This window comes from Falco cherrug, chromosome 3 (genome assembly GCF_023634085.1).
Source record: "Falco cherrug isolate bFalChe1 chromosome 3, bFalChe1.pri, whole genome shotgun sequence".
Classification (NCBI taxonomy): Eukaryota; Metazoa; Chordata; class Aves; order Falconiformes; family Falconidae; genus Falco; species Falco cherrug.
Genome location: NC_073699.1, coordinates 93,862,874 through 93,885,045, shown reverse-complemented (window position 1 = coordinate 93,885,045; position 22,172 = coordinate 93,862,874). Strand labels below are relative to the sequence as shown.

Sequence of the window (22,172 nt, the reverse complement as noted above, 5' to 3'; positions counted from 1 at the left end):
CTCCCGCCGGCAGAGGCCTCACGGCCCACGCACACGCCCTAACCGCCCTGAACCACGGCTCTGCGCCCCAGAACCGGAGGGGGGGGGGCGGGGGGTGGGGGTGGGTTGCCCCGGACCCGGAACACGCACCGGGGGAGGAGAAGGGAGGAGAGCCCGGCCGGGCCGCCCCCGCCCCCGCCCCGCTGCCGCGGCGGCTGCGGCGGCGCTGCGGAAGCGGGCGGAAGTGACCTCATCGCGCAGTTCCCGCCCGCCCCTCTCCCTCCTCCCGCCCCGGCGGCGGGTGGCGGGTGGCCGGTGAGTGCCCCGGGGGTGCGGCTCCCCGCGGCCCAGCGCAGCCGGCGGGGGATGGCGGCGCCTCAGCTGCGGCGGCTGCGCCAGGCCCCGCGGCACCTGCTGGTCTGTGAGAAGGGCCACGCGCGGCACGCGCGCTCGCGGCACGCGGCGCACGTGCGGGACCACGCCTATAACTGCCGCGTGAGTGAGTGCGGGCGGGGCCGGGGGCGCGGGGGGTGGCGGTGTCCGCAGCCCCGGCGAGACAGGAGCAGCCCCGGCCCGGGCGGGGGGCGCGGTGCCTTCCCCTGGCGGCGGTGGGGCGCCTCGCTGGTTCTGCGCCTCGTGCCAGGCCCTGTTCTGGAAGGTTCCGCCGGCCCGGCCAGAGGGGGCCCGCGGGCCTCACGCAGGGGACGCAGGGACATCAGCTCGGTGGGCTCAGGCAGCGCCTCAAGGAGCCAGAGGCCGTGTGGGCGCGGGCTGAAGAGAGGAGGGAAGGCCGGGTGGCGGAGGTGCCAGTGCCCTGTCAGCGCGGCTGGGCGCGGGGCAGGGGAGCGGTGAGGGGCTGGGGGGCTGTCCACGCGGAGGAGGGCTCAGCCGGAGCCTGGCTGCAGGCGGGCCCTGGAGGCCCTCTGACATCCTGGCCCTGCTTCTGCTGGTGTGTCGTGTCTTGCCAGTGTGTCGTGTCTTGCCGTCGTCACCTGCATCGCTTTGGACAAGTTAACGTTACAAAGTTCGCTTTTGCCAGCTCGCCCTGCTTGCTTTGACTGTTGCAGGTTTCAGTCAGCTCATCTTGCTGTTCCCTGAGTGATTTTTTTTTTTTTACCAGCTAATCAGAAAACACGTTACTTGTGTGGCAGGTAGCCCATCTCTCAGTTGTTACCTCTCTTGCATGTGCATGCAAAAGGAGATGCATACCTGTTCTCTTGAGAGCTTTTGGAGAAAAGTTGTTTGAGCGATGGAGGGAGAAGGAGCAGGGGGACAGGCTTTTAGGCTGCATGGGCATGGTTGTTGGGAAGGTTGGTATTTGGCCATGTAATAATCTTGTTTTACCTGGTTTCCTGGACTTAAAGAGTTCTCGGGATCTACGAAAGGCTTTAAACAAAAAGGAAATTCAAGGTAGGCAATTGGACCAAAAGACTGAACACTGAGCTTAGCAAGAAGAGCTAGGTGCTCATCCCTCTTGAAAGTCAGTTTCCTGCCTTAAATTAGAAGCTTTCTACAGAAGTTGGAGCCTTAATGTGTGCCTTGCAGCTTTTTTTGAAAATTGTAAGCCCATCTTCAAGTTTTGTTGTGATGATCTGTTCAGTTGTCTGACCTCCGAAGTACTCTGCAGAGGAAAACGCACGGATTCAAAAACTAGTTTAAATTCTGCTTTGGTCTTTCCTACTCAGATTACATAAATGCTTAGCCTACATTTGTAGTTATAACTGCTTCTTGCAGCAAGGGCTGAACTAAATGTTCCAGTGTGACGTCAAGCTACATTTATAATGGCGTGAAACAAGGGTCTTTAGTGAATTCATGTTATGTGAAATCATGCCTTCGTGTAACACCTCATGCTATTGTATAGAACATAACATGCAAAAAACCACCCAAACTCAAACCTAAATAATCTATTTAGTGTACCAAGAACCTTTCTGCAGATTGTTACACCTTGAAGATGATAGTCTGATACTGTTTTTTTCTTCATCTCATTTAGATGTAATATACTTATGTATTTGAAAAGTAGAATTTTTCTTCTGTATTTCTTGTTTTTCTTCCAGAACAGATTTTACAATATGATTTACGTTACAAATATGTTCCTGACAGGTGTCGTTTTTGATTCCTGAATGTGGCATATTACCTGAAGTGCTGAAAAGTACTGTTGCAGATGTTGGAGAGTACTACCTGGTGAGGAGTTTACCGGTTCATGAATTGGTTGCTCAGGAATTCATTGATGCTTTTGTGAAGAAAGGTAAGGTGGAAATCAGAACATAACAGATGCAATAATAGTGTATTTTTTTTTCATAACACAGTAACATCCATTTATTATTTATTTTGAAAATATTTTAAAGGAAGGGAAGGAAAAGTACAAAGAAAATTATGAATTAATTTCTTTATCTGCTTTTTTTCTGCTTTGTGGTGTGTCAGCATTTATTTACACCCACTGGGTCCAAAACTTCTTTGATTGTTCCCTCTTCATTTCTCCCTATTCCATCTTAATTCTGCAAGCCAGCTATCAAGAGGGCTTCCATGTATCCTCACATCTGTTTCTTCTACTCCTTATGATTGTGCAGATTCCTGCAGAAATCAGCTCCCTTCTCCCTTTCTCATTCCTTCATATTTCAACACAGAGTTGTGTTAGCTGTGTTCTATAGCAGGCAAGAGAAAAAATACGTTTGCTCTTTGTTCGTTTTTTGCTAGTATAGCTGTGATGGCTCATTCTTACACAGTAAGAGCAAAGAGGATGTAAAGAAGGATGCAGCCTCTGCCCAGCCAGCTTGCTGCTGCATGCTCGGACCATGCTGTTTTCATGTAGCAGGAGCCACTTGTTTGGCTTATGTTAACTAGTTGTACCCTTCAGATGATTGCCAGGAGAAAAAAAAGTGTTAAAAGGAAAAGAGAGGACACCAGAGAACATGTAGATGAAACGGGAGGATAAGAGATCCATTACTTGCTAAATGTGGGACTCTTTTCTTATTCCCCTCAGTCTCATTCATGTGTTTTTACGCCAGTAGTTTTATGGAAGCAACATTTGTACACAAGAGTTTACAGGATCTGATGCTTGTGTTTTAAAAAACAAAATTGGCTGTGGCAGATAATGCTACAAAATATATTTAGTAATGTGAGCATCTTCCACCTTGTTTTTGTGTGAACTGATAATAGAAATCTGTTTCTGGAAAAAAAAAAAGGTTTTTTTCCATTTGCTGAGTGCAGAAAGTTGCAGGTGGAAAGAAAGCATTTTCATATTGGGATGTATTGTTATCTGTATTATGGGTCCTTTAAAATAGTGCCAGTCCGAGGTTTATAAAAATAATAACAAAACGCTACTTTGCTTGAGAAGATGGAAGAAAGGTAGTTGATGAAAACACAAGGGTTTAGAGTCATTCACATGGTATTTGGCATGTTTGGTTATCTTGAGGTGAGTCTTTCATATTGTCATGTCTGTCTTTAGAGACTGTATATTCTTACGGTTTTCTGCTTTACTGTTAAAGGTTCGTGCTACGCACTTAGCTATAACACAAAAATTGATCAAGATAATACTGCAGCTCTGCTACCAAATGGTATGTTTGGGATTTTTTTGTTTTTAGTAATTCATATTGATTATGGTCTGGGGGGGGGGGTTCATTTGGAGTGACGTAAACTGGAAAATGTAATGCTTACTAAACTTGCCAACTTTATTAGAAATATGTTTGAATTAGGAAAATACTCGTTTTGTCTTTTCATTCATGCTGTTGATTTATTTCTTCTAAAAAAATCAGCTTCACTTATGTATAGTATCAGATTGTCAGTGCTTCAAACGAAATTGGAATTGCTACAGAGGATTATTTTTGTGAAAACATTGCATTCCAGCTTCTTATTTTCTGCTGGTCTCAGTTTTCTTTTTTGGTACAAATTCTGTCTTTATCAGCACTGCTTAGGAACACTTTTTAAATAATCGGTGTTTATTCTTTGAGAATTATATTAAAATATTCCATTTCAGTTCCATCACAGTTTTATGACAAAACGTCATAAACCACTGCTCATCTTAGGTGGGATTTTATATGCAAAGGAAATAACGCTGTTTTGTGCTTCAAATATGTCATCTTATTTCCATCTAACAGTAGATAGATACAATAGAAACGCAAATTGGTCTAGCAGACCTTTAGCCTAAGACTTTGTAATATGTCAGGTGCCTGTAAGGGCACAGTTCTAGCAAGATGGATACTTGGTAGTGACTGCGTTTCTGTGATACAGTGATTACAAGCTATGCACAATTAATGCAGAGACAGCGTTACAGTTCCTGGTGATGTCACCATCTGAAATCTTCAGCAACAGCCTTATTTGTCTGTATTCTATATTATACTGTTGTACGCTAGAACCAAAAAACTGCAGTTGAGAGCTGTTGTCTGAAATTCTGTACCAAGTGGTAGATGTCAGATTTGGTTTATGGATATGGAATGGGAGTCCCAGGGCATATCTGCTCATCACTAATAAATGTAGTTTACTCAATGTGAGTAGTCCCACTGGAGCTGGAGGAGCTGCTTTTGTATGTGTAGTTGAGCAGTGCATGTGTGAATGTTTACTAAATCAGGCCGTGTTGTAATGTAGTGGTCAACCAATGACAGAGCAAGTGCTGGGGGAGACAAGGTGAAAGATTGAGGCAGCGAAGTGAGGTAGTGCAGTAAAAAAGGTATGACTGTCTCAGGAATAGTATTACACTTCTCTTGTCTAGTTCATTAGACCTCTGATAAAAAAAGTGAGTTACAACATTTTTAAAGGGTTAATTGGGTAATGCATTTAACTGGAACTAAGGAGTCTGGATTACATTAGTAATACCATTGATCCAAAACTAACATCATGTGAAGTGTACAGTTCTCAGAAGACTTCAAAGGCAACTAGATAGAAAATAATTTTTATTAAAGTTTGTTTTGTTTATAGGAAAACTAATTCTGTCGGTGGATAAGGATACTTATGAGGAACTTGGACTGCAAGGTCGCCCTTCTCAGTATTCTGGCAAAAAAGTAATGAGATATAGTAAGTATTATTTACAACAATGCTTATTTCAGATCTGTCTGTGAAGTGCCTTGTTAGGATGTTAAATCAGCAATGCTGAAACTTCCCTTTCCTTAAAACTGGGTGTTGTCTACGTTGTATTTTTCCAGATGCAGATACAAGGACAGCATGAAGAGAAAAAATACTTTTACAGTGTAGTAAAGTAGCTCTAAGGAAACAAATGTTTGATTTTTTTTTTTTTTTTTTGGCAATGCTGTAAAATTTGTAGCTTCCGGGATTTCATTGTGTTGTTTATACTGACGTGATGTGGGACTCAAGAATGTTTGTATACTGTGCACAGTATCTATGGCTTCCGATCTAAATCGGGAAATACTAAACTGATTAAGGTAGAGGTTGAAATTTGCACACTATACAAAAAAAAATTCAGTGAAGAGACTCACCCAAGGCTGCTTGCTTGAAAGGGAGAATTGTATTATGTTTGAAATACTTAATATGGTAATGTTGATATACCAAGTACTTGGAAAATGCTGTGGTTTTTTAATAGCTGCAGACAAGACATCCTGAGTGTGATTTTTGTTCATTTTTTTGATAAGTAAGTAAAAAACTTGGAACACCATGCCATGTCAAGTGTATTAGAACTTGCAGTAGTTGGTAAGTAGTTACATAAAAACTTTAGAAGGGGAAACTTCTTATCTATAATAAGAATTTTGGCAAAATGAGACATTATTTTACTATTCAGTTTGTCAAGTAAAATGTATCATGAAATTTCCTTCTGAAAAATAAATATAACTTTCAGCCTGGGACTGATTAATCTAGAAAAAAACAGCTGAAAAAGTGTCATTGCTATATACATTGCTTCTGATGTTAGATATTTGAGCTTTGTTGGTGCTGATAACTTGCCTAATTACCAAGGTATTTTTAAGGTGCTGTTTTGGGACTTCTGGCAGTGCCATTACAAAAGGCACTAGAAGTTAGTTCCAGATTATATCAAAATAAGGACAGCAGGAGGTGAATATTTATTTACATAATGGGGAGCCATATTTGCATAATTAAAGATTTTGTAAAGGCGCTGTATATGTGAAAAGGAAGCTTAATGTTCTTTCGTTTCTTTGTGTTCTTTTAGTTCTTAATGAATTTAATGTTTATTTCAATTGAGTAACGGTGGCTTTTGTACCTTTTTGCAGTTATAACTATTGACCTGACTGATGCTGGCTTTCACCCTGATAGCAAGAAACATAACAGAGTGCTCTGGGCCTTGAAAGAAAAGAAACCTTTAGAATTTGACTTCCTACTGGCTTGGTATACAAATATAGGTAATAAAAAACTAAATGTAAAACTAAAATGTAACTGACATGAAGTCTAAATATTTTTAGTTTACTGTTCTTTCTTAGTGATTGTCCAAATGTGTTTTTAGTGGAGGGAAGAGTTACATTAAAATGTGTTTGGGTAGGATTTTTTGTTTGCTTTGTTTATTTTTTGGGGGAGTGTCTGTGTAACTTCCTACACAGCAGAACATTTCAGTTCAGGAACACAACAACGATTCATGGGAGATACATTAGTTATTTCCTTTCCTTGTCTATGTTGCGCATACTTTCTGTCATAACTTTGCCTTTTTGATAGTGCTGCCTCTTTTTTTGACCTATATAACCATTATTAATACAAATTTTTTGAATTTATTATTAATACATGTAAGTTGCATATTTGGTGTAGGACTTGAGATGGGGAACTTCCATTTCATGAGTAGTTACAGGACATGTACAGAGTCCCTATTTCTGTCACGGGCCATCTACACATACACACAGAGTTTGCTATTTTACAGTTTTATTCTCAAGCACTTGTTTGAGATTGGAGCAGAGTAAGAGGTTGTTGTTCCAAGAAATTGTCTCAAATCACCTTTCTTTTGGTTATCTACTGTTTTCTAATTACAGTAGTTTTTCTTCTGGGAATTAAGTGTTGTTCTTCCTCTGAGGGTCATTTTCCAAAGTCCTCAGTTGCTTCTGTTACCTCAGAACAGGCTGTATCTAGGGATATGGAGCATTTGCATAGAAGTGACAAAACCTACAGGAGTCTACTGCAAAAAAATGTTTGTCTTCATCATAGCTGTGTAGCTTTCAGTGTGATTCTGCTTTGAGTCTCCACGCTAGTGAAGGGGATGTTAGAGAGGTCCCTGAGGATGCCTTCCCATCTGCTTTTTGCATTGTTACTGTTTCCTGGCACTTCAAGTCTGAGAGGGAGTTAACTGATCTGAGGATATAAAGCTGCTTACAAGCTTCTTTAGCAGTATCCCATGTTTCACTTCAGTCCTTCATGTTTCCCCTCCCCTTTTGAAGTACTGATCATATGACAAGGATCCTTCCTTGTTTGTCATACATAAATTGTTCAAAGGCTTGCAATTCCCATCCTTGTAGTCTTCGGGAAAGAGTCACAGTGAAGGCTGTTGCTACCATAAATGGTGACATAAATCCCCAAGGTGGTGATCTTCAGGCTGAGCTCGCTTGGATTTATTGACCCTGGGTGGAGTGCAAAATGCTTCTAGGGCCGGTATGTTTCTTATGTTTGTTGCTGCCAGTGTTAGCAGCATTCAGAAAGAATAGCATTCCTTTTCCTCACTTTCTCTTATATCCAAAAAATGGGTCAGGTCAATCATTTCCTGAATATGGAGTTAAATCTTAATGCCTTACTGTGCAGGAATCTTGTGCTTATAACACAAAAGACACGTCCTTAGTACTGACAAAAATAAAACTTTTACAGATTTTTATTAATAGACATGAGGCATCATGTAGAATTCTGCTGGAAGGGGAAGGGGGGCTGTATTTTGTTGAGAGAATTCAAGTCCTCCGTGAACATTTTGCTTGCAGCCTTCCTGCCAGGAACTGCTGTTTCTTGCTATGGTTAGCACTGCTGCAAACTATAAACATTCACGTTGCCCTCCAAAAGCAGGATTTTTTGGTTTTATACCTGTTTTTCCCACTTAATGGTTCTGGCACCAAGAAGAACAAAAAAATGGGAGCATGGAGTGTCTCATGTCTTCAGTGACAGAGGCAAAGCAACATTTTCTTCTCGTTTCTATTGCTGTAATTTCTACGACAGTTTTAAATGTTTCTTGGCTGAAATTCACTCCAAAGAAACTTTGACAGTGTGCCTGGCTGCTGTTGATGTGGAAAGTTATGCTGTAGCTAGAGGAATAGTTCTGTTGGAGTCTTGACTGTAGTCTTTGAGATTTGCTGAAGTTAGAGCTATAGCTGAGGCTTCCACATGCAGCAGCCATATAAAATGTATAATTTTTTTATATTTGACTAAGAATTCTAGGGTAGTATTATACACTCTTTGAACCTCTTAGACTGACAAATGCCAATAGGAGGTACAGGCTGAAGGAAGATCATCATTCTAGCAGAATTCAGACTTAAATATGTCTATATAGAAATATTAAATTAACAAGAATTCAGTGGCTGCCTGTCTTTGTCACTGTGCTCTTCGGTACTTAGGCAGCTTCCTCTGAAGGGGTGACTGAAAAGGATCAGGTTAGCCCTCCTTTTTCTACTCCCCCAAGTGATTATCATTGATGAGATAAATATGGGTGATGGAGTTTAGGCAGTCCATAATTTTTGATAGTAAGTTTTGGAAATCGAATTCTGCAGTGAACTGTATCCTATTTTTTAATTTCTTCTCTTCATACGTGCCTTTTCTGCAGTATTTAAATGCTGTTCTGGACTTCAGACTTCTCATGAACAAGGTATTACTTCTTGGTCTCCTAGAGACCCATGGTTACTTTATGAAAACAGAATTACGTTATCTGGAATTGCAGATTTAGGAGAATTCATTCCATGTCAATTATCTTACTGCTTCAAAAAGGAAGTTGGTTAGTATCTCTCAGTTAGCAGTATGCTTGCTTTGGTTAGGTTTTTAGTCTAGGTTAGGTTTTTAGAATTTTACCTGCTGTTTTGGATCACATACTAGAGTTGGAGAAACGTGGCCTTTCCCACAAGTCCATCAAGGTACATCGAACAATGTGGTTTAGTTTCTTTACCCTCTCCCCTTCTTCCTCTCTTCAATCCTTGTCCACCAGACTATCCTAGAATTCATGTTGACATCATTGATAAGTCTGTTCTCCAACCTGCTCGCTTTTCCACTGTTCAGGGAAATACAGTGTCCTGGGATGGCAGACTCCTTAGCCAGATGAATAGGAGTGTCTCTAGTCTTGATGACTAGATGACCTTCCAACTGTATCTTACTGAAGGTGATTTCTCAATTTATTGTAAATCAAGAATTTTGCCTTCACAGCTAGGAAGTCACATACGTGGCCTTTAGCAATGGGATAAAACCTCTCAGAAGGTTTCTTACGCGTTCTTGTCCTCAGTTGAGAGAGCCAAGAGATCCGCTAACCTGACATGCTGGATAGAGGACTTGAGTTCCTTTTAGGACAATGAAATGGAAAACTTTCTGCAGTTATGAAGCCATGTTCCAGAAGAGTTTAAATGACACTATAGCTTTTTGCAAAGTATTCCTGAGATCTGCAGGAATTTATTCTGTTGGAGTTGTTTGTGATTCTAGAAGCCATGCTGTCTCTAGGAGGCAGTTGTTAGTGAACTAGTGATTCAGAGATCCCTCTAGACACTGAGCCTAGGGAATACTGTCTGAATTCGTGTGAGCTTAGTTCCCTCTCCTGATCTTAGAGATGCGTTGTCCTTGTGTACGTCTACCTCTCAAATTGCGATGCCTGAGGAGTTCTGGAGATGCTGGGCTAGAGATGACCTAATGGTGTAAGGCGTGCATTGCCTTTCTACAGCAGCAAGTACCTGTGCGTGAGCACGAAGGGAATGTATGTATGGGCACTAGTAAGGCAAAATGTTCTCTGGCCTTATGTGTATAGGCACGGCTATACTTGCAGCATGAATGCATTTGCAGACTATTTTGTCTTGGGGAGCAGTTAACGTGTTCCTGTTGCCTGTAATATGCTCCTTTTCAGGAACACTCTGAATTACTCTAATGGGTTCGTTTTATTACTTGCCCAGTTAATTCTGCGTGAATTTTCTATCGACAGATCTGTCCTTGCTAGTTAAATAGTAAATTTACTGAGCTATACTGCATTGCTGGATCTTGTACTAATTTTTATTTCCAAGAAGATAAGCTGAAGGTTCTATGGCTTCTGCCAAAGATAACACCATGTAAGCAGTTTTACACACTGCATTTTCTTGTGTACATATACAAAGGTTTCATGTATTCAGTGTTCCTTTTGTTTAGTAGTTTCATAACATGTTTGTGATGTTGTGTTTTTAAGGTGCAGAGGGATCAACGTTGATGTCATACTTTTCAAAAAACCAAATACAGGCCCTGAAGCCAAAAATAACATTCAGCACGTTAAGGGACTTGCAGTGTCCGGTGTTACAAAGTAATGAACTACAGGGAAAGCCAGATGAGTCCTGCAGTACAGAGGAACTGTTTGAATGGCTGGGCGCTGTCTGGAATCAAGTTAGCTTGTAAGTATTTTAATTTGTTTGATCTTTAAATACCTTTTAAGTACGGAAAGCCACAATTAGTTTTAAGGAACAGTTACAGAAATATATTTTTCCTAATTCTTATTTAAGTGGGAAGTCTGTTACGCATTTAAGCATTTGTTGTAAGTCTTGAATAATTTATCTGTGGTTTTAGGATTTATGTACTGGTTAGGTTGAGACAGAATTAAGTTTCTTTGTAAAGGTTGGTGTGGTGCTGTGTTTTGAATTTGTGACCAAAGCAGTGTTGATAACAGGGATGTTGTAGCTCTCGCTGAGCAGTGCTTACACAGTGCGAAGGCCTTTTCTGTTTCTCATACTGCCCTGCCAGCAAGTAGACTGGGGGTGAGCAAGAGGCTGGGAGGGAACACAGCCACACCAGCACACCCCAGCTGACCAGAGGGGTATCGCACACTGCGTGCTCACGTGCTCAGCAGTAAGAGCTGAGGAAAGGAAGGGTATGAAATGTTCAGAGTTACAGCATTTGTCTCTTCAAGTCACAGTTAGACATGATGAAGCTCTGCTTTCCTGGAGATGGCTAAACATCTGCCTGTTGATGGGAAGCAGTGAATTAATTACTTAGCTTGCTTTGCTTTCATATGCACCTTTTGCTTTACTTATTAAATGGCCTTTATCTCAACCCATGCATTTTCTCACTTTTACCCTTCTGATTCTCTCCCCCATCACATTAGGGGGAGTGAGTGAGCAGCTGTGTGGTGTTTAGGTGGTTAGCAGGGTTAACCCACAGCACCGTGGTGACATCTTGTGTATTAATTGCTTGGCCATTGGTTGCTTTGGTATTGGATGATATACGTAGATACTACTTCTTTGGTACAAGTTTTGATAACTAAGATTTCCTGTAGAAGACTTAAAGTATATTTTAATTGTTTTTTGGGTTTTTCCAGGGACAACACATCATCTAGCTTCTTATCAACCTATTGCTGTCCTCAGCCCAATGTAATGGTGGAAAAAGCTTTTCTGTGCACAATCACAGGCTTTATAATTCCTGAGAAGATAATTCAGTTATTGGAGCAGCTGTGGTAAGGACTGACAGGAGTACATTACTAATGTACACCCATACTCTATAACACTTCAGTTTTAGAAATCACTTTTAGATACTTCTTTTCAGTAGTGCTGTAGGAGGCAAATAGCAAAACACACAAAATGAAGAATTGTTTAAATTAGGAAATGAACTGGAAGCTTAACATTGGTATGTAAAAAAAAAAAACCAAAAACAAAAACAAAAACAAAAAAACAACCAAACAAAAAAACTAAAAAAAAAAAAAACAAAACCCACATCAACAATACAGAATTCTGGATACTTCAAATTTGAAAATGCCTGTCCTTTATTCGAGTAATTACTTTTTGCTTTTTATCTTAATTTCTAAGGAACAGGGGCTCTGCTGAGCTCTGGCATCTTTTCAGATTCTCCCATCTATGAAATTCAGATGCTGTCAAGTATGTCTGATTTTTAACGAGTGATGGAAAATATGATTGAAATACCTTTTTGATACCAGAAACGGTGTCAAAGGTACTTCAAAGTTGTTATGGCATTACAATAAATTAACTTATATTGAGTTTTTTGAATCAAGTATTGTAACACTGGATAGTGATGAAGGGGGTAGCTGTAGTTCTAATTCAATGCCAAACTACATGATACTAGTGTATCATGGATCAATGTGGTACCTGCCTGTATTTATGTATTGGTGCTACTGACAGCAGGTTCTGGAAGCTCCTTGCTTCATGTCTGAGACAGTGCTTGCAGTGCCTGGTGGCTAATGATTGTAGCACCCACTCATGACAATGTCGCTGCTGCTTTATCTGAAATATGTTCATTACTCTTTGAGCAATTTTCAGGTCTCATGCAGAAAGCCTCCCTAGGCTAGGGCTGGAACACAAGTTTTATTCTCTACTTAAGAGCAGTGGGTAATGTCTGGCTTTGATTATTTGTGATCCTTTTCCTTTCTGGTGGTAAAAGTATTTGTGTCAAGCATAGCCTGACTGTGTTTCTTTGTCTGATCTCTTTTTTTGGCCCTGATAGCAAATGTTCTTGGTAAATGTTCTATTTTTTTGAAAGGCAATGCATGCTGTAGGAAATTCAGAACATCCACTTTACAACTTAGGACTTTTTCTAATTGCTGTAATTGCAGGTTTGCTATTTCTGAATTTGGTGGGAATAATCAAGAGTCAATCTTCTTTCATTTCCTAATGTCTTCTGACAGAATATTTTCTTTTGAAAATTTTTATTATGTACTAAAGCAGGGTGGTTTAACTGTTAATTACAAATTTTCACTAAAGTGCCTGGTTTTGATTTTTTTATTTATTTATTTAACATGCTGTCTATTCCATTATAATTATTGATTACCTTGTCTTCTTCCTTGCAGTTGCTATTTTGGTGAACCAAAACTGGCATACTGGCTGACCTTAACTGTGCATGGTTTTGCAGACAGCCCTGTTTCCTGGAGAGAAAGTGAACATGGTTTCCACAAGGGAGGAGAGAACTTGTATAACTTCGTCATTTTTAGAAATCTGGACTACTGGCTTCAGATGGCTGTAGGAACTAATGATGATTGTCCTCCATAAATCTATGGCTACAGAAGAAGTTTTCTAATAATCCCATGTTACACTATAGAAACCTAATAAGATAGGTTTTTTTATAAAAGTAATTGGGTAAAAAGTTATGTACTAAGAGGCTGTATATTTTTTCCCCATAATTTATAGCCCTTAAACAATGACCTACAATGGAAGGAATGGATTTTTGTTACTTCACTGTCATACAGTGCCTTCTGAAAGACTTGACAATTCTAGCTTTTAAATGTGGTTTTGAGAGTTTAAGGTCTCAGGAATTGACTGTAGGTGCTTTCCTTTTATCCAAAAGTAATTTTGGAATTTGAAACCTAGTTTTACAGATAGCTAGCTAAAATACTGGGGAGGCAAGCTCATGTTGGGATTTAGTGTTTTCTTTCTTTACATTAAAGATCTGTAAAACCTTCACATTCATGTTTAAGACATTTCAGCCTGCATGTAGTCAAATAAAAAAAGGTGTTCTCCAGAATTTGTAGGGGGGGAGGAGAAAAAAGGTGAGAAGGAGGTATGTGACAGCGGGAGGAGCACCCATTAAACATGGAAAAAGTAAAGGCTTGCTGACCCACTTTTTGGATTTTACAGATCACAGTTGGTTATCAAAGAAGTTAATTTATATCAGTGGTGCAAAAGGCTGCTACTTGCTTTCTTAATTGACCTACTCACACTCACACTCACACCCCCACCCCCACCAAATGTCTACTTTTAGAAGTAGCTTGTTCTTGCTTACAGGACAACTCACAGAGCCAAGATTTCACCGTCACATTATTGCAGATGCATTTTTGGGAAGAATGCTATGGCCAATGCAGATTAAGTTAAACTGGTTTTGTTAGCAATAATGCTGGGAGCATAGGCAGCTATAAAGAATCCAGGTTTACTCCTGTTGAAATCCATGAAGGGTTGGATGATGGTTTGGGGAGGGTTGGGTGGAGGTTATTTGGTTTTTGTTTCATGGAGCAGGTGTGTATCATTAAAGTACCAGTGCAGCGCTTAACTGGAAGTTGTTCACTTGATGGGGTGAGAGATTGGTAGTGGAATTTAGCGCATAGCTGTAGCCGAAACATCAAGATCTTGCATCGGGGTGAGTGCCACAATCATGCAGAAGAAGAAGGACCATGAAAAGCAGTTGAGCTTTCTTTTTGTTGTCTGTTTATTGGCGCTCTTCAGTGAGGAGAGCCATCCTGGTTGATTTACTGGATGGTATTTGTTTGTCACATCCCTCTGCTAAACAACCCCTTTTGCACAAGTTTTGTTACACGTTTCATAAACACAACTCTGACAAATGAGTAAACAGTTTTCTAAATCATGGTGTTGTCTTTCAAAATTCTCCTGCTGTAATATGTTTCTGGTAGGTTACCAGGAGCAGAGCTGCCACCTTGTCACATGTACAGACATAGACTCAATCACAAACCAAATGGACAAATCTGGGAAAGTTCTTGGCTTAACGTTCCACTAGTAAACACTTTGCGTGGCTGCCTCAAACATTATGTTTCATTACTATGCCTCAGAAACAAATGGTTTCAGTTGTTGGCTAAAGTCCACTTTTGAAAGTGTCTGTTGAGGGATTATGCCATGTGTCAACTTTCACAAAAGAGACTAGTAACCAGAAGTGTCTTCTTTCTTCCTCTTGATCAGAAAGTTTCTTAAAAGCTTGGGCTTTCCTAGGAGTTAGACTTGCAGCAAAAGTTCTAATACAAAGTTAAAAGTCTTAAATCTGTGAAGAGTTGAATGAAGTCTGTAGCTGCTCCAGTGAATGTGCTTTTCTTTGTCAGATTCTGGTAAAACCTTTTCCCTGACAATGTGTATACCGGGATGCAAACGAGTGTAGTATGTACTGCTTGGGATGTGGGGGGAATGCCATGCAGAAGTGAAAATCTTGTATTGGTGGGTTTGTTTCCCTTACTAAATGAGAGAAAGGAGTGGAAGTCTTATGCATATACTTCATAATAGCCCCAGCAGCAGGAGTGCAGCAGCTGTTGGCCTTGGCTCCGAAATGGCAGCAATAGGACCAGCTGAAGTGATTTTTCTATTTGACACCTGGTTGCGGAGCACTGGGGGGTCGTTGGTGAAGTAGCTGCTGCAGCCATGCTGGTGGGACACAGCGACAGCCTCGCTGAGACGGTTCTGGAAGGCAAGCTGAGAAGCAGGCATTTCAGCTCTATCAGCTCTCCTCGGTATGTGAGTATTAAGGTTAATCTTTTATGGATATCTAGGGAAATCTCATCACATTGGTCAACAGTTCCCTTTGGCTCCTGTCTACATAACAGACAAACATTTCTCAAAGCTCAGAGCTGTAGGCAGGGTCATTTGGCCGTGCTGCTTCCTACAGTCCCGTTGTTTTCTAGCGGTTGTTTCAAATGGCTTTTCCAGCTAAGGAAGGGATTAAAATACCGTCTCTGAATCCTGTAACTTGAGGCGCTGAGCACCTTTCTAGCTTTCATCTGTTTTCTTTAAACCTGTACAAAGTAGCATTGAAAGCCTCGTGCTGTTGATAATCACTGCAGTTGGTCTGCTCTTGGGCTGCGTGAGATGATGCTGCATTCGCCAGATCCGTGCCTTCCTAGGCAGCTCGGTGCTTTGCCTGCCTTTTAGGAGGCTTTCCTGTGCTTGCTGAGCTTTCTAGTTGCCCAGAAAAGAAACTATGGGGTGCAGTTGGCTTCTTTCTTACCACCTGCAAACAGCTGTGACCCGAGGGAGGACTTTTGCTGGGGAGGAGGGACAGCAGCCTGTTCCCTACCACCTTTCAGGGCAGACAGAGCGTTGTCCCTCCCCAGGAGGCTCCCGGGCAAGTGTGCTGAGAAAAGGAGCAGGAAGGCATTGCTCACATGCTTGGGGAACGGGTTAGGAGGAAAGATCTGGGCCAGGGCCAGGTGAGCAATAATTCAAGGAAGACTTGGGCAAGGCACATGAGCTGGAGATAAAAAGTTTTTGCCTGAGAATGAAAGATTACTGCTGGTGGTGTTCTTGCCCTTTGTGCCGGCCTGTGAGGGAGGACAGGAAAATGCAAAAGGTTCCTGAGAGCTGCAAAAGTAATGGGGAGCAGCTGTGCACCAGCTGCTTCTGAGATCAAAGGGTTGAGTGCTTACTAAGAAGTTTTGCCTTTGGGGAGTGTTTTATCTAGCATGGGGAAGGAGAGCCAAGTATCTGAATGCAGAGACAAGCCTGGGGCAAGCTGGTTGCATGAGGAGTAGAGGCTTTTGTTGTCCTGGTATGCAGACGCTGATAAGATGCTCCTTGAGAGCTAGGGAACTGCTCTGCTTTAACCTCAGCCCTTCTACAGAGTTGTGCATTCCTGCCTCTGTTGGTGGAAGGAGAGGGGATTTTGTTGAGAGGTTACTGGGAATGGGCCACAGAGATGGCATGCTTTTCCAGCCACATGTTTGAGTAAGTGGTTATGTGTATTCAGAAATGGGTGGGTGTGGAACAAATAGAGAACAAACTTTCATGTTGACAAAGGGGAGATAAAAGTTGAGGCAGTTGGATAGCGTGTGTTATGCAAAATCACTTTTAAATAGAATGTATTTGTCTTTTTCGGTTTGCAAATGCTGAGTGAGTGAGTCAGGAACCCGTCTGCAGAAATAAAGGTATGTATCCCGTAATGGCAAGAATGGAAGCCTAGTGGTGGTGATCGTGTTTTGTGTGAGGAAGGGAATATTAGCATGGGGGGACTCAGAAGGTTAGAGATAAGAAAAAGAGCTTGCACCATCAGATTCTAGAGATGCCGTGGCTGCAGAGGGAAAGCAGCAAGATTTGGCATGCCTTAGATCTGGGGAACGCAGGAGAGAGCGATGAGGGCTGCTTCAAAGGGAGGTGACAGGGCTTAAGAGAAGGAGAAGCATAAGCTTAGATTTGGCTGCATCATGCTGTCGTTTACTGGGGAATATCCATTTTGGAGAGGCTAGCCAAGATGTAAAGTTGGATGTCTGGAAAAAAGCCAGCAAGAAAACAGGTTCGTATGTCATCAGCCTGAGGTTTGCATAGCAATCGGGGGAGTGAGATTGCTCAAAGATGGGCTATAATGTTTTTGTTGGAAGTAGTTTGTGTGCTTTTATTATCTGTTGCTACAGGCTTCATCTTTTTGGTTAATCTGTAAGGTTTCTGAGGGTGTTATAGAAACACCAAAGATTTAAAACCGTCTTGAGATGGGTTGGATGATGTTGATATTGCTGTTAATTGCAAATAGCAGTTCGGCTGCTCACCCCTGCAGAGCCAGCGTGGAGTTTTGCACATGTAGAAAGCACCCCTACTACATCTACTGCAAAAATAAATGGGAAGGCAGGCAAAAAGTGAAAGGGAAAACGAGGGGTATTTCTTTTCCGCCTCTCATGGGAGGCACATAGCAAATCAGTGGGATTTGGGAAACAAATCTGGGATTTGGGAAACAAATCTGGGATTAGAATGAAGGATTTTTGTAGCTAGTCCAGTACTCTAGCTACTAGATTACAGTTCCTCTGATGCTGTTAATTAAAGATTAATGCATGCAATTGACTCTGGCTTTAATATTTCTGTATGTGGTAGCAGTACTGAAACATGCTTGAACTGTTTTTCTTAATCATTTTTATTCACAGAGTAGAGCTTAAAGAGCAGAACTGGAGACTAAATTAGTGGGCTATTAAATAACCACCTTCTGAATAGTTACAAGAATTTCAGAAATATCTGCTGCAAACTAAGGCAGCTCTTCATAAATGAGTGGCCTCTGTTTCATCTTCGGAAGTAGCTTCCAGCACTGCTTAAAAAATACTTGTTTTAATGCAGCCATACACAGGAGCAAAAAGGAGGAGCTGAAGTTGCTTGGGCAGTTTTCAGCTTTCCAGAGAGCAAGGTGCAGGGTGCCTTGGCCGTGCCAAGTTTTTTTTAGCTGGCTTTATTAGAACAATTCAGTGGGCTTGAGTTATTAGAATATGGATGTGGTTTACTTGGGTAATTGAAGAATATCTTAAGCAGTGGTATATGCTGTTCTGCGCCCCCCCCCCCCCCCCCGTAAAATATAGATAACTTGAGATTATTGTTGTTAATGTCTAAGCCAGATGTCTTGGTTTGCTAGATACCAACAGCCTTTCTGCGTTGTATGCCAGTAGGGTTGCAGAGAATGCAAAGGGGCTGTTTAATTATGTGATTGCAGGTGAAAAATAGTGTGTTTACTGATTTATCACGAAGGCGAGTATTTCTAATCTTTGTTACTGTTGAAGTTTGTACCTTTCTTCAGTGCTACCAGATCGAGTATGCCTTTTTAAAAGGATGTAACTTCAAGCTTTAGAGGAAGCCAGTGCTATTATACTGCAATTTTCAAAAGTTTTTGTAGTTTGGCATGAAATAAAAGCCTGGCTGAACTAGGCACCACACTGGATCAGGGCAACACTGATTGTAATTTATGAAGAGAGGTTTCTTCTTTGTTACTGAAGCAAATCAAGAGTTTAAATGGTCAGCTTTTGCAGGGCAGGCACAAAACCAATCAATGATACATTGGTTCTTGAGTCTGTGTTTTGGTTAGATACTAAATCCAACTTTAGAGCTCCTGGTGTCAGAAGAAGATGTTGTTGCCCCGTAAACTTATTTAAATATACTCAAATATTTTTATAACTGTCATGAATGACAGTTTGGTATCATTTGTTTTTGCGTAGTTGGTCCAAATACCTTATGATGTGCTTGTGGCTGGTTTGACAGAAAGGTGGTTCTGTGTTCCAGATGTCACTGAAATGGGTACTGCTGTGCAGGGTGTCGTGACTCACATCTCTCACATTAAATGCTGTGGAATCACAGTCTGAGACCTGTGGAACAACTGTACCTGTCCTGGTCTTAAAGGTCAGTAGGAATAGCAGCCATTTAGCGATTCAGATTAATGGATGCCTTGGCCAGATGATTTAAGGTATTCATGTGACCAGCAGGATTTGCAAGGTCTCTGAATTAAGTCTTCAAAATTATGTGGGCACCACTGCTTTTTACAGATCTAACCTGAGGGTGCCTACGTAATTCTGAAGACTTGTAAAAGTCTTTTGAAGATCTGTAAAGGCAGAGCATTGTGGTGCCTACTTGTAGGCAGTTAATTCCCCAGTGGCATTAACAGCCTTCCAGCTGGATACCCAGTCCCAAAAAGCACATTTACTCTTGTGCTCAGAACAGAGATCTAGAAAAGTCAGCATGCTGAGCGGTGAGCTACCTGCATTAGCTAGTAGACAGTGTGAAGGACTACAGTGCACCTTCAGGTTCTGGTCAGCCTGCTCTAGTGGAAATGGGGGTTTGGGGTTTTTTGGGGAGGCAGTGGGCAGGCAGTTTGAGATGAAGGCAAAGTTGCCTGAAGAATTGTGGTAGAGACATCTGAGTTTTACTTGTAGCTCCAATAACACGTTGCTGGGTGACCTTCTACAAATAACTTTGCGGTTCTGTGCTGGTCTGACACTTGCCTGTTCAATGCCACAGACTTAGAGATGCTATTTGCTTTGTAAAGCCCTTTGAGAGTGCCATAGGTTATCATTTCATGTTCACAGATTTTACTTTGGAACCTAGAATCAGCTCTTGCCACATCTGTTTTCCCCTGAAGACTGCTGATCAGTGAGGGGTGGGTTTTGACCAGGGCAAAACAAGGCTAGTCTTTACCTGCCTGGAAGGTTCTGTAAGTGAAGGAGATGGTATGGGGTTTACTCTGCTTAAGGCAAGACTGTAATGTGCTGGAAAACATGACTGCGTTTAGTCGGCAGCATTGTAGAGAGCAGAGGGATGAAGGGTAACTAAGGGTAACCTGAAGCATTTGAGATATTTTTAAAAATAATGTGAAATGGCTTTTCTTGTTAAGAGAATGGTTGTGCATCATTAAAGGCTACAAAAGCAAAGTGGGAACATGCTTTCCAAAGCGGGAGGAGAGCAATACTTAGCAGTTGCTAATCTATTTATGTTCCAGTCATGCTCAAGAGTGTGGCTTTGAGGTCTGAAGCTCTTGTAATTGCCTGGAATATGCCACTCTGCAGCAAGAGTCATTGTTCCGCTCTCCCTCAGAGGAAGGCTGAGATTTTTAGCTGTAGGACTTCCCTTTCAAGCGAGCAGAGAGACATGGCTAAATTCCCATGTATTGTTTTTTGAAACATAACTATGGCATGCGTTATAAGCATGTCAGTTCTATGTGATCTAGGCAGAAATTGATGCATTTGGTGGGAAGTAGCCAGAGCTTTGTTCTGGGGATTATACATGCATTTTTAGGAGCCAGGTGTTGATCCCTGTTGGTAGAAGTCCCTTAAACTTTGCAGGATCAGTAGGATGCTTGTTTGGTTCCCTGATTTCTCAAAGGATCGGAGACCCAATTTTTCTCTCTTCTATTTCTCGACTTGCTGCCAGGTTTCCTTTGATATTCCTCAAGCAATGCTCAAAACATTTAGACATTAAACACAATTAAATGAGAGTGAAGCCAAGGCTCCATACCCTGCATGAAGATATAGAGGTGCAAGATTCAGCAGGGACTGAACGCATTCTCAGGAAGCTATGTAAGATGTGGCTTCACAGGGGCTTCCAGCCCAACCTCACCCACGTTACTTTGCATGGGAACCTCTCTCCTTTGTGCCTTCCCTTAAAGAGAAGTGAGTGCATTTTTATATAGCGAAGAATTCCTGTAGCTTCCTTTCAAGTCCCCAGGGTACTGCTGGCCTTGGGAACCTCTTTATATAGCTCCTCTGGAACCAGGAACTTGGAGCGTAGCTGTGACACTTCCACATAGGAAAGCACACATAGTCTATGCAAAACTCTTCCCTGGTGTTGGTAGACTGGATGGAAAAGCTCATTTTTATTCTATAGATTAGTTTCTTTTGTGAATGACAATCTATGCTGTCTTTTCCTCCCTGGAGGATGAAAGTGGCGTTGCTGCCAAGATTCAACTAAATACAAGACTTCTTTAGATCCAAGTGCTGTTCTCGCTGCTTCTCTTTAATGCCTGGCTTGATCAAGTGAATAATAGGCTGAGGACCTCCAGGGAGGGGAGCTGTGAAGGAAATATCTTTCTTCATGCCTGTCATGCGAACAGAAAGCCCCCAGCACGGAGAGCTCACTCTCCACTTTCACTCACAAATGATATACCTACAAGGTGGTGCTTGGTTTTCCTTTTCCTTCAGAGATCAGTCATTTCAGGAATACCTGCTATTTTCTGTAAGACCCAAAAAATGCGATTTGGAAACAAAGTTAAGGGGTCGAAAACTGCAGTGGTAACATAGGACAGATCTTTGGCTGAGGCTTTTTCAATAGTATAGAAATTGCTTCGTGAACCACATTTTGACCAAAATCTCATAGGTGCTTGTCCTTGTAAAATGTGATAACGTGGTAGGAATACCTCAGGTTCTTAAAAAAAGTGTGCCAGCTCATGCAGTTAGTACTCTAAAATGGCTGAATTTTGTTGAATTCAATTTCAACAAAAAAGCCAAAGTGGATAAAGAAGACGACTGGAATTTGGAAATTGGTCTTGGACTGACATATGAAAACCTTTGCCTTGGACCTTTTAGATAGTAATATAGAAAAAGATACAGTATTTTAAGACTAAGCTGAGGCTCTGGTATGGTTTTTTTCTGCAAACTTGGTAACGAGTCTTGTGGGCAGAAGAGGACAGAATGTATTAAGATGGTTGATTTTCAGTGCAAATAGAGAGCTCCCAAGTTCTTCCAGTGTCTGGAATTTGGTAAAAACATGGGGTTTTTCTTCCTAATGAACAAATAGCTTACTGTGCCAAATACCTCTTAAGTATGTTTAGATTTATTCCATTCACGTTCAAACAAGATGAGATACCACCCTATTCCAAGAAAAGATCTACAAATACCAGAATCTGTGCAAAAATCAAGAAGCTGCTCAGCATTATAAATAAACCCTCTTGGTTTCTTGCCCTTGTGCAATGATGGCAAGAAAAAAACCACCTCTTGATAAATGCCTATGAAAGACATTTACATTTTTTTGTTAAACTACCTGCAAGTATGCTGACTTGTAAATAAGTATAGTTGTGGATGGCATCATCTGGTGATGGTGGCCACTAGAGCTGTGTCCTCCCAGCTCTGAGCTGTTCTGTGTGACCCTGAGTGGGGGCATACTGAGTCAGATTTTTCAAAGAATCCTGTTTCCATTTAGAAGTTGAACTAAGTAGCAATCACCTTGTGGACTTGTTTCTCT

General features: G+C 41.6%; 1 protein-coding gene across 1 annotated transcript; it reads left to right on the top strand.

The window, feature by feature from the left end:
• The first annotated feature begins 246 nt into the window (after nt 1–246).
• Nucleotides 247–14,346, top strand: RPP40 (ribonuclease P/MRP subunit p40). The gene is made up of 8 exons (XM_055705633.1): nt 247–474; nt 2,080–2,224; nt 3,465–3,533; nt 4,891–4,986; nt 6,150–6,278; nt 10,244–10,442; nt 11,363–11,497; nt 12,842–14,346. The coding sequence occupies exons 1-8, from the start codon at nt 346–348 to the stop codon at nt 13,038–13,040; spliced, it is 1,101 nt and encodes a 366-aa protein (XP_055561608.1). The 5' UTR covers nt 247–345; the 3' UTR covers nt 13,041–14,346.
• Nucleotides 14,347–22,172: the final 7,826 nt, after the last annotated feature.